Source organism: Salvelinus namaycush, chromosome 29 (genome assembly GCF_016432855.1).
Source record: "Salvelinus namaycush isolate Seneca chromosome 29, SaNama_1.0, whole genome shotgun sequence".
NCBI lineage: Eukaryota > Metazoa > Chordata > Actinopteri > Salmoniformes > Salmonidae > Salvelinus > Salvelinus namaycush.
In genome coordinates, this window is record NC_052335.1 from 2,154,268 (window position 1) to 2,170,546 (window position 16,279).

The following is a 16,279-nucleotide window of genomic DNA, read 5'->3' on the forward strand; positions in this document are numbered from 1 at the left end:
ACACCTTTTGAAATGTAGTAAAATAGCTGTGGATGAGCAGATGTACTGTATCTTTTTAACAGTACAAAAAACTGTGGGGAAAACCTTTTTCCTTATGTGTCAAACTAAGAGTTTGAGGTCCACATGGGTAGCAGATGGAACTCATACAAGTAAGAGTCAGCACATAAAGAACATTTGGCATGTAGGAGAGAGACCCATAGGAAGATGTCACTAAAACTTTACAACCTTGTACTTGTCTTATTTTATTTATCAGTCAAAACAAAACACCCATCATCAAAACCTTAAACGAGGTGTTAATTTAATACGCTAATACAGTATTTTTAGTCTTAATAGTTATTTGTGAGTTGATAATGATTAAGTTGATAATAATTAATGGGATGATGAATTAACTAAACTTCATAAACAATGTATAAACACTTAGTTATTGTGTTACAGTGGCTTGCGAAAGTATACACCCCCCTTGGCATTTTTCCTATTTTCTTGCCGTACAACCTGAAATTAAAATAGATTTTTTGGTTACATTTTATTTACACAACATGCCTACCACTTTGAAGATGCAAAATATGTTTTATTGTGAAACAAACAAGAAATAAGACAAAAAAACAGAAAACTTGAGCGTGCATAACTATTCACCCCCCAAAGTCAAAAATTTGTAGAGCCACCTTTTGCGGCAATTATAGCTGTAAGTCTCTTGGGGTATGTCTCTATAAGCTTGGCACATCTAGCCACTGGGATTTTTGCCCATTCTTCAAGTCAAAACTGCTGCAGCTCCTTCAAGTTGGATGGGTTCCACTGGTGTATAGCAATCTTTAAGTCATACCACAGATTCTCAATTGGATTGAGGTCTGGGCTTTGACTAGGCCATTCAAAGACATTTCAATGTTTCCCCGAAAACCACTCAAGTGTTATTTTAGTAAGGTCATTGTCCTGCTGGAAGGTGAACCTCCGTCCCAGTCTCGAATCTCTGGAAGACTGAAACAGGTTCCCCTCAAGAATGTCCCCGTATTTAGCGTCATCCATCATTCCTTCAATTCTGACCAGTTTCCCAGTCGAAACTGAAAAACATCCACACATAATGCTGCCACCACCATGCTTCACTGTGGGGATGGTATTCTCGGGGTGATGAGAGGTGTTGTGTTTGCGCCAGACATAGCGTTTTCCTTGATGTACTAAAAGCTCCATTTCAGTCTCATCTGACCAGACTACCTTCATCCATATGTTTGGGGAGTCTCCCACATGCCTTTTGGCGAACACCAAACATGTTTGCTTATTTTTCTGGCCACTCTTCCGTAAAGCCCAGCTCTGTGGAGTGTATGGCTTTTAAAGTGGTCCTATGGACAGATACTCCTTCAGGGTTTGCAGCTCCTTCAGGGTTATCTTTAGTCTCTTTGTTGCCTCTCTGATTAATGCCCTCCTTGCCTAGTCCATGAGTTTTGGTGGGCAGCCCTCTCTTTGGCAGGTTTGTTTTGGTGCCATATTCTTTCTGTTTTTTAATAATGGATTTAACAGTGATGTTCAAAGTTTCACATATTTTTTTATAGTCCAATCCTGATCTGTACTTCTCCACAACTTTGTTCCTGACCTGTTTGGAGAGATCCTTGGTCTTCATGGTGCCACTTACTTGGTGGTTCCCGTTGTTTATTTTTTTTCCTTTATTTAACTAGGCAAGTCAGTTAAGAAGTAATTCTTATTTTCAATGACGGCCTAGGAACAGTGTGTTAACTGCCTTGTTCAGGGGCAGAACGACAGATTTGTACCTTATCAGCTCGGGGATTTGAACTTGCAACCTTTCGGTTACTAGCCCAACCTTTCGGTTACTAACCACTAGGCTACGCTGCTGCCCCTGCTTAATGGTGTTGCAGACTCTGGGGCTTTTCAGAACAGGTGTATATCATGTGACAGATCATGTGACACTTAGATTGCACACAGGTAGACTTTATTTAACTAATTATGTGACTTCTGAAGGTAATTGATTGCACCAGATTTATTTTAGGGGCTTCATAGCAAAGGGGGAGAATACATATGCACGCGTCACTTTCCCGTTGTAATTGTTTTTAAATTTTTTGAAAAAATATATTTTTTTCATTTCACTTTTTTGTGTATGTCCATTACATAAAATACAAACAAAAATCAGTTTAAATTACAGGTTGTAATGCAACAAAATAGGAAAAATGCCAAGGGGAATGAATACTTTTGTAAAGCACTGTATATGTCAACACCTCTCAAAAAATGTACTACACTATAATATCCCTGCATCAGACAGATTTGGCACATTCAAGGTGCTGACCAAATACCCCTCTCTTTCCCATTCAACGGTTTCTACCATTTGGGCGTCCTAGGAAGGAAATTGTGCTTTTTGTTTTGGGTAAACTGTGCAGATAAAACAAAATTAAAGGATGTTTTGTTCTGTAGTTGCATCTGTCGGTCACCTATAAGAAAACGTTTGAACTTTAAGAAAATACTAATCACAAAATAACAAATAGAGAAACAGAAAAGAGGAAGAGATAGCTTCTGAACACACACACATACACAGAAAGCTCTATTGTGCAACAGTGTGCTGGTTAGTTTACCGTAGAAGTTGGTAAAATATCCAACCAAAACGTGTTGTAGTAGAACTTCTGTTAAGTTCTCTACAATTTTTTTTGCTGGGCTTCCCGAGTAGCCCAGCGGTCTACTGCAGCGCCACTACAGACCCGGGTTCGATCCCGGGTTGTATAACAACCGGCCGCAATCGGGGGTCCCATAGGGCGGCGTACAATTGGCCCAGCTACGTCCGGGTTAGGGGAGGGTTCGGCCGGGGGGACTCATCGTGGCTCATCATCCTCTAGCGACTCCTTGTGGCAGGCCAGGTGCCTGCACGCTGAACTCGGTCGTCAGGTGAACGGTGTTTCCTCCGACACAATGTGCGGCTGGTTTCTGGCTTGAGTGAGAGGGTGTTAAGAAGCACAGTTTGACAGGTCATGTTTCGGAGGACGCATGACTCGACCTTAGCCTCCCGAGCCAGTTGGGGAGTTTCAGCAATGAAAAAAGATTGAAATTGGGGAGAAAAAGGGGGTGAAAAAATATATAATAAGAATAATTTGCTTTTTGTCCTCTCCACCTCTTATCTCCAGGTTTATCTCAAGAAGTAGCAGAGAGACTGCCAAATGATGATCGTTAGTTAGTTAGTCTGACTGTATTTCTGAGGAAATCCATAGGATGCATCTATCAATTTGGTAGTCGACGGGGCTCGTTGCCAACCCTAGTGCAATATATGTACAATAACATCTTATAGAAAACTACATAAGGTTCTATTCATGGTTAGTAGCCTAACTATGGAACTCGTATTATTCCTTTGAGATGCTCATATCGTCAGACCATTTGGACTTGAGGATACAGTGTAGTCCAGCTTTTTTTTTTTTTTATATTAAGAAAAGCAAAATTGTAAACACAAAGTTAAGGCTTACCCAAGTCTGGCTTTAGCTCAGTAGGCAAGCTTAATTTCCGTGACATCTTTGCTGGAAAAAAGAGAACATCCCTCTTTACAAACACACCTAAGCTAACACGACAGGCCATGCAAATCTAGCTAGAAGCTAGGAGTTGGGAACTAGCAGATAGGACTGAGCTGTGGTTGTGCTTATAGCATTACAAGACATACACATTGCTGGGCATTGCTTCATTGTGCTTCATTGGAGGCAAAAATGCTTTAGAATGAAACAGGAAGGAAGCATTGGAGCATCAGAGGAAGACAACCCTGTTGAATCAAAGAGGAACGCTGGAACGGACAAAATAACAACAAGGAAGTAAGCTGTCGTACGTCACACACGCAGTGCCCTGGAAGAGAGGAATTGTAAGAAGATACACATTCATTAAGAACCCCTCACCACAGGAGCATGCATCGAGGACAGGAAGGAAACAGGAAACAGGAAGTGAGCAGGATGGAAGAAGACAGTGGAAGGACAATACAGTGCAAGCAGAGAAGGTGTATCTCTGGGGATGCCTAAAAGGCACCGTTAGCTAAGTAGTCAGAACTACATTCACTTTTGGAGCCTCCAAAATTACAGTCCATTTCTACTCCGTATTAACTAATGTTACAGACACCTTGCAAACAGAATTGCACACAGAATTTGTATTGTAAGCAAAGACAGCACTTCGTAAAACGGATCTTTTCCCTAAATCTACGAGGTAGAGAATGATAGTGAATACAAACCTTGCTGCAAAGTCAACGGTGTCGGACAGACAGAACAGATTGAATACAAATAGACTGCTGTGATGTCATAACTACAGACAGACAGACAGCCAATCAGGAGCGGGGGTGAAGGTGGAACAATCGTCGAGGCTGATAAGGACATTTGCCACAGGCACATTTCACGACGTGACAATCGTGCTACAAACATGTAGCATGCAATGGTGGTCTAGGCTATGCCGTTATACGTGTGTGTCTGTGTGCATATTATTTGTGTGTTTTCTAAGTCAAACAGTGATTCAGTGCCACTGAGGTGACTATGAAACAGAGACAGAGACAGGTTGTTAGAGGAAAACAGGGGCGGACACCTTATTTTATACGGTGTACTATCCCTGACCAAACTATTCCAGGGTTGAAGTCTTTGGCCACTCTTACCTCCTCTACCCCCACTTCCATTGTAGAATTGCTGATGGTTTAACGCCAACACTTTTGGGAGGAAGTAGATAAACGTGCAGTTAGAAACATCCTGGTACTTTACCATACCGTCTACCAATCACTTTTCCCGAAATGTGTCCATTCGTGGAAGGGCAGTTTTTCTGCTTGTTAACATTGTAACATGTAAACCAATTGGTAGCAGTTTACTTCAATCTTCAGTTTCAACACTATCTGGGTGCATGCAGAATGCTTGTTGACATAGTGTACATTTTTGCTCGGACTAATTATTTTCTTAGCGGCACAAAGCTTTAAAGCCTTGTTGACTCTCCCGACGACTCTAGAATCTCAATTAGGAGGAGACATATGCGCAAGTCAAGACTGCATATCAGATATGCCATCCTCATCAATAGCAGGTGAACTGAGGCAGTGTCTAGCTAGTGACACCAGACGTTGGGGGTTGGCGTAGTTGGCTGAACACCTGGAACATAGCTTGCAGTGGGACTTCAGTCTTGGGACTACTTCATTTTTTTCGGTGACCTTTTAAAAAGCAGCTCAGCTCTGTGTTTGAGCCCCGGTGTCCGTGTGTTAATATCAAGCTCCCAGTAATGAGATGGAACTGGGTTGTTCTCTCATTAGCATGCCTCGTCACCTCAAATGCTAATATAGCAAACCGAGAATAGATGTCCAGGGCAGGGCATCGAGGAAGCACCTTGTCTCGACAGTAACGATTTGTTTGTGCAAATCTAACAATGGGCAGATTGTTTGGATTAAGTTGTGTGAAAGGTGTTGTTTGTTGTTGACCTGTTTATGACCATGTTCCATATACTTTAGGTAATAAATCAATATTTAGTTTGTCAACAATCTATAATTGAATCTGCATCTCCTAGCTACATGATCCGATCTCCCTTACAACTCACATGGAGGTTTTCAGTTTCATTTCAAATCTAGATCTGCAAACGCCACAGCATTAAATGAGTAAAACCCACTGGAAAGAAAACCACTACATCAGGTCCTATAAAAGTTCAAACAAAATATGAGGTCTGGAAGACAGACAAAATCCTAGATAGAAAAGAAAAATGGGCAAATCGTAGGATCCTAGAAAAAGCTTTTTTCTCATTTTAATGGGATTATTGAGGTTTTCCAAGACTGTAAAGTCCATATAAACTAAACTAACCCTCCTTAGAAATATATTGATTCCTACCAAATAGGATATTAGTTTATATCTTGGACTGACTTCAGAGTACTCACTAACTCAGTGAGTTTTATGGTCTTAACTGTCTAGATAATTCAGAATCATAGTGGCCTCTCCGCAGTTTACTGCTAATGTCTCAGGTTTCGATAAAACATACTGAAACTGCCAAAATCAATCTGATACATACTTTCTATTTTATTGAAAGTATGAAGTGTCAGTACACAACTGAGACCTGTAACAAAAGTATTATTTAAACCCAAAACCCTCCAGTTCAATAAAGTCTGCCTGAAATCAAACTTTCACAGACAGAGAACTGTAACATCCAAAGGTTTGAGTGTGACATCTAAGAGAAAACCATATTTACCAATAGCAACCAAATCTTGCTGATGCATTCGAATAGAATTGCATGCAAATAAACTATATACACAAAAGTATGTGGACACCCCTTCAAATTAGTGGATTCGGCTGTGTCAGCCACACCCGTTGCTGACAGCTGTATAAAATCAATGTAATCTCCATAGACAAACATTGGCAGTAGAATGTCCTTGACTGGCCTGCACAGAGCCCTGACCTCAACGCCATCGAACACTTTTGGGATGAATTGGAACGGCGACTGCGAGCCAGGCCTAATCGCCCAACATCAGTGCCCGACCTCACTAATACTCTTGTGGCTGAATGGAAGCAAGTCCCTGCAGCAATGTTCCAAAATCTAGTGGAAAGCCTTCATAGAAGGCTGTTACAGCAGCAAAGGGGGGACTAACTCCATATTATTGCCCATGATTTTGAATGAAATGTTGTTTACACTGAATTCATCATTTTCAGGTTAGGTCAATATACAGTCTTCAAGTGAATCATGCTTATTATCCACAACCCACCTGTTACTAAACAATGGGTTGTGGGTAAAGTCAGTGGGTGTTGTAACTGATGTGGGTACCAGTGTAATGCCTACTCTAACATGTTGAAAGACAGTTTACCTGAAGTGGGGGATTTGCAGCGGTCCTCCGAGGCAGAGCCCTCGTTGATATCACACAGACCTGCAGCGGAAAAGACAGACATTGCACGACATTAGATATCCTTCTTATCAAACTGCAGATTACATGCACGCTGTCCTTTTCTCCTTTCTGTTTGATAAGGATGTCATGATACGTAGGTTTAATTTGAGTATAGCGCCATTTTCCCTGCCAAAGAGACGGTGAAACAGACTAAACAGACTGCTATCCAAGCCATTGTCCTTGTGCTGTGCCCCAACCTTCCTGTACGTACAGACAGACAGACAGACAGACAGACAGACAGACAGACAGACAGACAGACAGGCAGGCAGGCAGGCAGGCAGGCAGGCAGGCAGGCAGGCAGGCAGGCAGGCAGGCAGGCAGGCAGGCAGGCAGGCAGGCAGGCAGGCAGGCAGGCAGGCAGACAGACAGACAGACAGACAGACAGACAGACAGACAGACTCTAGTCCTGTGGGTAGGACAGACAGCACAGCTGGAGAAGGCATTACTGCTCAGACCCCACACTCTGACAGGTGCCAGCCCACCGCTTACCAAAGTCAATTACACCAGATGCTGCACACACACACACACACACACACACACACACACACACACACACACACACACACACACACACACACACACACACACACACACACACTTCTAATTTCCTCATCAAGCTGTTGCTAAGCCACGCAGGTTACAGAGTCATTACACCACAGCGGTTACTGGCATTGATTTGGTGATGCTGGAGACTGTAGTACAATCACTGAGCAGAAGGTGGCAGTATGTCATAATGCAGTCAGTGACGCTGCTGTCTGTCAATAACACAGTGCTGCACTGACAGGGTGTGTGTAGGAAAGGAAGACGGGCACTTATGTGTCTGAGTGTGTGTGCCAGCCAGGCACCACAGAGAGAAGATGATGTACTGACTCGTCAAAAGAACAATTTAGATACCATTCAAAATCCTCTCAAGGATTTGCAAAGATACAGAGACGGAGGAGAGGAGACAGAGAACCTCATACAACCTCGTCACCACCACCATTGCTATTTTTTGACTGCCTGCATGTGCATGTGATACAGCCTGAACAGTCTGTAAGCACATCTACCAAATATACCTCTCATCCCTGTAACATTGTATAATACTGCATCAGACCATATCTACATACCTATAAGTAGTAGTTTAATTAAGATGACATAAACCATATCTAGTACTAGACTACAAAAGACTGTACTGAAAGTCAGTATATAGTACAAGCCTACAGAAAGCTATCTGCTTGGTGGTAAAATCAGTGAACTGGTAACAGTCTTTACCATTACCTCCGGAAGGCTGGCGTGTCTTGCGTGGCGAGCGAGGCTGTCTCTGGTAGGGATCGTTATGCCCATACAGCTCCACTGTCCCCAGGTTCAACAGCACTGTCTTCTGGAGGTAGTCCACCACTGCCAAACCATTACTGTTCCCAAACACAATCCTGTTGGAGAGAGGAAGTGGGGGGGGGGGGTAAGAGAGAGAGAGTAGGGGTAGGGAGAGATAGAGAGAGAAGGGGAAGAGGAGAGAAGGAGATATGAAAAAATATATATATGAAATTGGGATTCAGATGAGATATAGCTAGTTCTACCAGAAAAAAAAGCAACAGAAGTCTCAGTCTGAATTTCCCAGCAGACATAAATTGTGTTGAGACGGCTTCATTCCATTCCAGCTTGGCTGTACTAGGAAAATCATATCGAACAGGCCCAAAACCACATTTTGACTCTTTGAATTGAGGACTTGTTACTCAAGTTGAGATATCGACCACCCCTTAAAACGTATCTTACTTTTACAGTATCCTTGGTTGGTTCGCACACAGCTCCAGATGTAACTGCCATACTGGGTTGTTTCATTAGGGTGTACAGTACATCTCATATACATGCACCGTCTACCACCTTATACTTACAGTCCGTAGGAGGAGTTGAGGGCCAGGCTTGTGATCTGTTGGGGGGGCTCTCCACTCACCCACACCAGCTGCACCACCAACTCTACCTGGTACCCTGGAGACTGCTTTAGAGGGGTACTACGCACCCTACAGATAGAGAGAGAGAGATGGAGAGAGAGAGAAAGACAGAGAGAGAGAAAGAGGGGGGGGGGGTAGCTCCCCACCCAGTTGGATAGCCTGTGGTTGGGTAGCTAAGTGGTGTGTCCCAAAGGCCCACTTTGTTGCAGAGAGGGAATGTGTGTGTATGGTAAGTACTGTATGTGACCCGGTGGTGGTGCAGGGTGCATACTTAAGGCAGGCTACGTTGTCTCGGACCCCGTCAGAGGAGTTGCTGCTGGTGGAGGGGTGTGTCGGGGGTCCGGTGGTCTGGGGGCTGGGTGAGGCTGTTCCGGGGGTGGGCAGGTCACGGTCCCCCCCGCCTCCGCGGTCACCCCCTCCTCCCCCCTCTGGAGGGGACTCCATGTCATTCACCTCGTACTGCAAGCGCACCTCCAACAGCTGGGGTACACACACATGCACACACATTCCAGAAACTCAATTATGAAAGTTAAGCAGCCTTTGTTTCAGTGGGACTAAAGTGCCTTCTGAGCAGTTTCTTTCCCACCACTTGAATCAGTGAACGCTAACAGTGTCTCTTCAAAGAGAGAAGGACTCTTCATCTATAATGACACCTACAAATGGTCTCAGCATGTCAATCTGGTGAGTGGCTTTGCCTTCTGGTGTGTGTGTGTGTGTGTGTGTGTGTGTGTGTGTGTGTGTGTGTGTGTGTGTGTGTGTGTGTGTGTGTGTGTGTGTGTGTGTGTGTGTGTGTGTGTGTGTGTGTGTGTGTGTGTGTGGGGGGGTGATTGCAGGGTCAATGAGGTGCTCTGAAGTGGAGATATCCCAGGGTTTCTTCTAAGTCCTCCTTCAGGCTACTGTACTGCACCGCCACTCCCCCCCAACCCCACACACACACAACCAATCACCAGCACACCCACAGGCCGTGGGTGCGCTGGTGCATGATGGGAGTCTAATTAGCAGTATTGGAATGTGTAGGTGATGATGATCTGTGCCCTCTTTTCTCTCTACCTCTCTCTGTATCTGGGGTTGGGGGTAAAGATTGCCCTGTGAGAAGAGAAGCTCCTAATTTTAATATTCACTGCTGCTTAAACTCTGCTCTCAATCTCTCCACAGGTAACATACTTGATCTCAGTCCGTCAGTCCGTCAGTCTGTCAGTCCGACAGACAGACAGACAGACAGACAGACAGACAGACAGACAGACAGACAGACAGACAGACAGACAGACAGACAGACAGACAGACAGACAGACAGACAGACAGACAGACAGACAGACAGACAGACAGACAGCTCACTTCTCACAGCTGCCGCAAAATAATGATCCACTGGTTAGGCTGTTAACTGTGTGCATGTTGTCATGGCAACCACATTGTGTTCTTACTGGCTGGAGACTCATCTAACGGGGCATTGGGAGGCCTCGGGAGTGAAGGGGTAAACACTGTCTCTAGGAACAGCCTTCAGGACACAAGAAACATCACTTAGCCACTAATGAGAGAAGGGAGAATCTAGCTGTCTACGGGTGGCTATATTTATCACTACACTGTGTGTCTGTTGTCATGGCATACATACTGGCATACAGGCTACATACAGGCTTTAAGCATACATAATAAATGGGTATGTTTCTCAGTTTACACTATCCAACAATTAAACATGGTAAGTACAGAGAAATGGTGAACACACACACACTAACCCACCTGTACAACTTCGGTGGTGATCTCCTGCTTGCTGAAGCGGTAAATGATGAGGTTGGCAGACACCCCGGCCACACACAGGATCCTGCTCTCAGGACACCAGGCCATGATCTGGATGGCAAACGGGTCCTCATCCACAATCTCCGTGTTCTGCTTTTCCTCCTTATTATTCCTGCTCTTCTCAAACACCTTGGCCGTCTTCAGCTTGTATAGTACCTGGAGCATTACTGGGGGAAAGAACAGGAGAGAGCTCAGTTACGCACCAGGGACATTAGTAGACGGTACAGAGCTGGGAAACTGTGCAACATGTTGACTCCGTGTTGACTTCTGGTTAATCACTCTTTAAGGCCATCTAGGCCAAGATATTATATGTAAGGAAGGCCATGTAAAGGCACTTACTTGCAGAAGCATCCCAGAACTTCACAGTCCCATCAGCATGCCTGTGAATTGCAAAGAAAAAGAGAGGAAAAGGGAGAAGAAAGGAGAGAAGGCAGAGAAACAGAGGGGGAATCATTACGACGTCAGCTTTCTGCACACACACCCACAGCTCTAATGATTCAGCTTGGCTTCACCTCTGATTATATTCCAGATTCAGCTCTACAGAAGAATACATCGACATGAGAGGAGAGACCATAACACTGTCTCTCAATGGTGCAATGCATTCTGGGATTGCCCTGTATAGTCTGCACTTGGTGCACCCGTTCTCCAATCTCTCTTTATATGTTTTTTTTCTATTTGCCATTTCAGCTGAACAGAGAGTTGGAGACAGAGAGAGGTATTCTTGGAATCTGTTTTTTTGGTTCCTGGTTGAGCCCTTTTTGGTTCCAGGTAGAACTCTTTTGGGTTCCATGTAGAATCCTCTGTGGAAAGGGTTCTACATGGAACCCAAAAGGGTTCTACCTGGAACCAAATGGTTCTTCTTTGGGAGCAGCCAGAGAACCCTTTTTGGTTCTGGATAGCACCTTTTTTTCAGAGAGTGTACGTTGCTATGCTGTAGCTTTGCCTCAGAGTGAGAGGTGGGGAGAATACTAACACAGGGGTGTCTGGGGATGAGAAGAAAGAGAGAGCAAGGCGGAGGATTGTAAAGAGACCCCTTTTTCCAAGCCCATGCCTCACTGTCACTTTGCAAAGTTCAAGTATTCTACACTCCTAGGGGGGAAAAAGTGCTATCTAGAACCTTTAAAGGGTTATTCGGCTGTCCCCATAGGAGAACCCTTTAAATAACCCCTTTTGGTTCCAGGTAGAACCCTTTTGATTCCATACAGAAGCCTTTCCACAGAGGGTTCTACATGGAACCCCAAAAGTGTTCTTCCTGGAGCCAAAAAGGGTTCTTGTATGGGGACAACCGAATAACCGTTTTGGAACCCTTTTTTCTAAGAGTATAAAAGGCTTCTTCTCCCTGTCTTTGAGTTTTTTTCCATCATGACTGCTAGGCAGGATAAATAGAGTTGGTCTCCTACCCAGTGATGATGATCTCAGGGTAGCTCTGTGTGCCAAGGCCCCAGTTACCACCACTTATGGGCCATTCCTGCAAAACACAATACAACAAACAAGACAACACAATAAATGGTCATTATTGAGATTGAAACATACTGTATGTACAGTACCAGTCAAGAGTTTGGACACACCTACTCATTCAAGGGTTTTTCTTTATTTGTACTATTTTCTACATTGTAGAATAGTATTGAAGACATCAAAACTATGGAATCATGTAGTAAACTAAAAAGTGTTTAACAAATAAATATATATTTTAGATTCCTCAAAGTAGACACCCTTTGCCTTGATGACAGATTTGCACTCTCTTGGCATTCTATCAACTAGCTTCACCTGGAATGATTTTCCAACAGTCTTTAAGGAGTTCCCACATATGCTGAATGCTTTTCCTTCACTCTGCGGTCCAACTCATCCCAAACAATCTCAATGGGGTTGAGGTCGGGTGATTGTGGAGGCCAGGTCATCTGATGCTGCACTCCATCACTTTCCTTCTTGGTCAAATAGCCCTTACACAGCCTTGATGTGTGTTGGGTCATTGTCCTGTTGAAAAACAAATGATAGTCCCACTAAGCGCAAACCAGATGGGATGGCGTATCGCTGCAGAATGTTGTGGTAGCCATGCTGGTTAAGTGTGCCTTGAATTCTAAATAAATCACTGACAGTGTCACCAGCAAAGTACCCCACACTATCACACCTCCTCTATGCCTCACAGTGGGAACCACACATGCGGAGATCATCCATTCACCTACTCTGGGTCTCACAAAGACACGGCAGTTGGAACCAAAAATCTCAAATTTGGACTCATCAGACCAAAGGACAGATTTCCACCAGTCTAATGTCCATTGCTCGTGCTTCTTGGCCCAAGAAAGTGTCTTCTTATTATTGGTGTCCTTAAGTAGTGGTTTCTTTGCAGCAATTCGACCATGAAGGCCAGATTCACGTAGTTGATGTTGAGATGTGTATGTTACTTGAACTCTGTGAAGCATTTATTTGGGCTACAATCTGAGGTGCAGTTAACTTTAATTAACTTATCCTCTGCAGCAGAGGTAACTCTGGGTTTTCCTTTCCTGTGGCGGTCCTCATGAGAGCCAGTTTCATCATAGCACTTGATGGTTTTTGCCACTGCACTTGACGAAAACGTTTTGAAATGTTCCGCATTGACTGACCTTCATGTCTTAAAATAATGATGGACTGTCGTTTCTCTTTGCTCATTTGAGCTGTTCTTGCCATAATATGGACTTGGTCTTTTACCAAATATGGCTATCTTCTGTATTCCACCCCTACCTTGTCAGAACACAACTGATTTGCTCAAACGCATGAAGAAGGAAATAAATTCTTCAAATTAACTTTTAACAAGGCACACCTGTTAATTGAAATGCATTCCAGGTGACAACCTCATGAAGCTGGTTGAGAGAATGCCAAGAGTGTGCAAAGCTGTCATCAAGGCAAAGGTTGGCTACTTTGAAGAATCTCAAATATAAAATATATTTTGATTTGTTTAACACTTTTTGGTTACTACATGATTCCATGTGTGTTTTTTCATAGTTTTGATGTCTTCACCATGATTCAACAAGATAGAAAATAATACAAATAAAGAAAAATCCTGGAATGAGTAGATCTGTCCAAACGTTTGACTGGTACTGTATAAGGAACCAGTGAGAAGATAATTTCAGATACAATCTAGCTTTCCTACACAAAATATATAAAACATTATGAGAGCATTGGAATGAGACAGGAGGGAAGCAAGAGGAGGGAGACAAATGCCTTCTCTTAGCTACAGCCTGGGCTGATGGGATGTCATTTTGACTGAGAGATAGAGGGAGAGGGAACCTTTACCACGGTGACAGACGCAGTCGAGGAAAGGGATGAATAATGCTTAGGTCATTGGGTGTGTGTGTGTGTGTGTGTGTGTGTGCGCGTGTGTGCGCGTGTGTATGTGTTTGAGAGAGTTTTGAATGTGTTGTTTTTTACGTTGTTTTAAATGCAGTAGCACATACAAAGGTCTGTGGTATGACTCAACATTGATCTTTCTGTAAGAACACTTCCCACCGCTACCCCTTAACAAACAGCAGAAAGAAACAGGGAAGGAGAGAAAGGGATGGAGGGAGGAGAGGGTCAGGACATGCTGACATTTCCAACAGCGGGGGAGAACATAACAAGAATACAATGACATAAAAAGTGGCAGAACAGAGATACTGTAGGATAGGGGGTAGAATAAAGATAGGATTAGAAAAAATGGAGGATAAATGAAAGGATTAATGTATACATTTGAAAAGAAAAAACATTCAGGAGATTGGATTGGAATGTAGAATATAATGGGATAGATTATATACTGTATAACTTTCAACGTAAACAATGGTGGGATATGATGGTATAGCACAAAACACAGTACTGAACATTACGTAGGGCCCAGTCAAGGCCGGCCGTGGGCATAAGCGACATAAGCTGGCACTTAAGGCCCCCGGCTGCTAAGGGGGTCCACAACCCAATTATTATTTTTTAAATGAGGAACTCAGCAGGGGTCTCACTTTTACTGATGAGAGTTAGATAGTGTAAATGTTCGTAGTGCATCAGCAATATTTCTCTCGAAATGTCAGTCACTGATTGGTAAGTTATTCTAGCCAGCTATCTACACCTTGTAGTAAATATGGCTGAATTACTGACCTGGCACAAAGGGCATGTGCCAAGGGGCCTTGACCTCCAGGGGGGCTCCCATTTGATTGTTTTAGTCACTCGCACTCAGCTATCATAATGAGCGTAAGTCATCGCAGAAATGCGTAGAATTGCAGAACATTTTCTTTAAAACTGCACATTTTCTCTCCACCCGATGGCAGCATTTGTAGAACTGTAGGACATTAGCTTTAAAACTGCAAAATGTTCTGTCCGCCCCATGGCACAATGAGTAGAATTGCATGAAATTAGTTTTAAAACTGCAAAAAAATAATCTGCGCCCCATGGCAAAATGTGTAGAATGGACAAAAGGGTGCTTTAAAACCACAGCATATTCTCTACGCCTCATGGCACAATTCGTAGAATTGTAAAAAATTCAATGTACTTTTTAAAAATCTCCGTTGTCAAGGGGGGGACAACTAAAATGTTTTACCCGTTAGGTAGGTGGGGGACCCCCCCCCCCAAAAAAAAAATATTGCTTAGGGCCGGCCCTGCGCCCTGTAACCGAGAGGGTGTAGTATAGAGATGTGTGTCCCGTACCTTTTTGCTGTAGCCCTGTCGCTTCTGTCTGGAGCCAACAGTGTAAAGTGCGGGTATGAGGTCCACAGGGCAGTCAGCATAGTACTCACAGCAGGTCACAGGAGACTCGTGGATGGTCAGTGGATAGGGGTTCTCGAATATGGGGTAACTGGGAGAGGGGAAATGTTGACCCAATCGTTTTTTTTTCAGGACAGAGTGACATTTAGCTCACAGTTTTAGTCCCTATAATGCTAGGCCATGTACAAATCATAGAAACTGTAAGAGATGCACGCAACAGAATGGAAATGAATGAAAAGTACAGAATCGAACAAGTATACGTCCTGTTTGTGACATAGTTATAACAGTATGTAGGCAGTATTAACTGTTGTATTTTAAATGAAGAGGAGCATTCAGGAAGTCTGAATAACACGGTATCTACAGTACATCCTTTATGTTAGCAGCATGTTCCGTCTGTGAACATGTGTTCGGACGTACCCATTTTGTGCAAGGTCGATCACCACTAAATCCTTTTCGAGAAGGACCACAACAGCATAAGGTTCCTGAAAATCTGCACAGAAAACAAAAAAAACAAAAAGAAAGATGGAGGTCAGTCATCCTCACAATACACTATACGTAGGGTATATTCACTGGAAATCTTCTCTGAAATCTAGAATTCTCAATGGACAACCTGAGTGCTTTCAAGAAGTTGACAAAAATTAATTTGAGGCTTGGCACATTAGGGATATATAGTAACATTTAAATTGCATATCAATATTATACTTAAGATGAGTTTGGATGTTTACATGATTACGGAACATAATTTTGCTCAATAAAGCTTTGGATGAAAATGAACTGAATTGAGGAATATGAGAGAATATATCAGACTTGAAATGCCTATACTGTACATAACGCAGAACAATAGCAGTATGCTGTTGGAGGTGGTAGGATGAAAATGCTGTGTTCTTTTGTTAGCGTCTGAGTCAGCAAGAGGTCGATGTGTGTGTGTGTGTGTTTGTGTGTGTGTGTGTGTTAGTGTGTGTTTATGTGGGTGGGTGCGTGCGTGCGTGTGTGTACGTGCGTGAGTTGTGTGTGT

The 16,279-nt window shown here is 43.4% G+C and overlaps 1 protein-coding gene across 2 annotated transcripts in view; it reads right to left on the reverse strand.

The window, feature by feature from the left end:
* The window catches only part of LOC120024413 (syntaxin-binding protein 5-like), a 179,409-nt gene that overhangs the window by 11,608 nt on the left and 151,522 nt on the right, over positions 1 to 16,279 (reverse strand). Inside the window, exons 11-21 of one of the 2 annotated variants that reach the window (XM_038968651.1) lie at positions 15,682 to 15,754; positions 15,208 to 15,355; positions 11,964 to 12,031; positions 10,903 to 10,943; positions 10,507 to 10,730; positions 9,044 to 9,252; positions 8,716 to 8,841; positions 8,102 to 8,253; positions 6,767 to 6,826; positions 4,601 to 4,651; positions 3,447 to 3,497 (exon numbers count right to left, since the gene is read on the reverse strand). In XM_038968651.1, the coding sequence (XP_038824579.1) occupies positions 3,447 to 3,497; positions 4,601 to 4,651; positions 6,767 to 6,826; positions 8,102 to 8,253; positions 8,716 to 8,841; positions 9,044 to 9,252; positions 10,507 to 10,730; positions 10,903 to 10,943; positions 11,964 to 12,031; positions 15,208 to 15,355; positions 15,682 to 15,754 (1,203 nt within the window). Of the gene's footprint in view, positions 1 to 3,446; positions 3,498 to 4,600; positions 4,652 to 6,766; positions 6,827 to 8,095; positions 8,254 to 8,715; positions 8,842 to 9,043; positions 9,253 to 10,506; positions 10,731 to 10,902; positions 10,944 to 11,963; positions 12,032 to 15,207; positions 15,356 to 15,681; positions 15,755 to 16,279 lie in introns of both variants that reach the window. The other variant, XM_038968652.1, reaches the window with a different exon arrangement.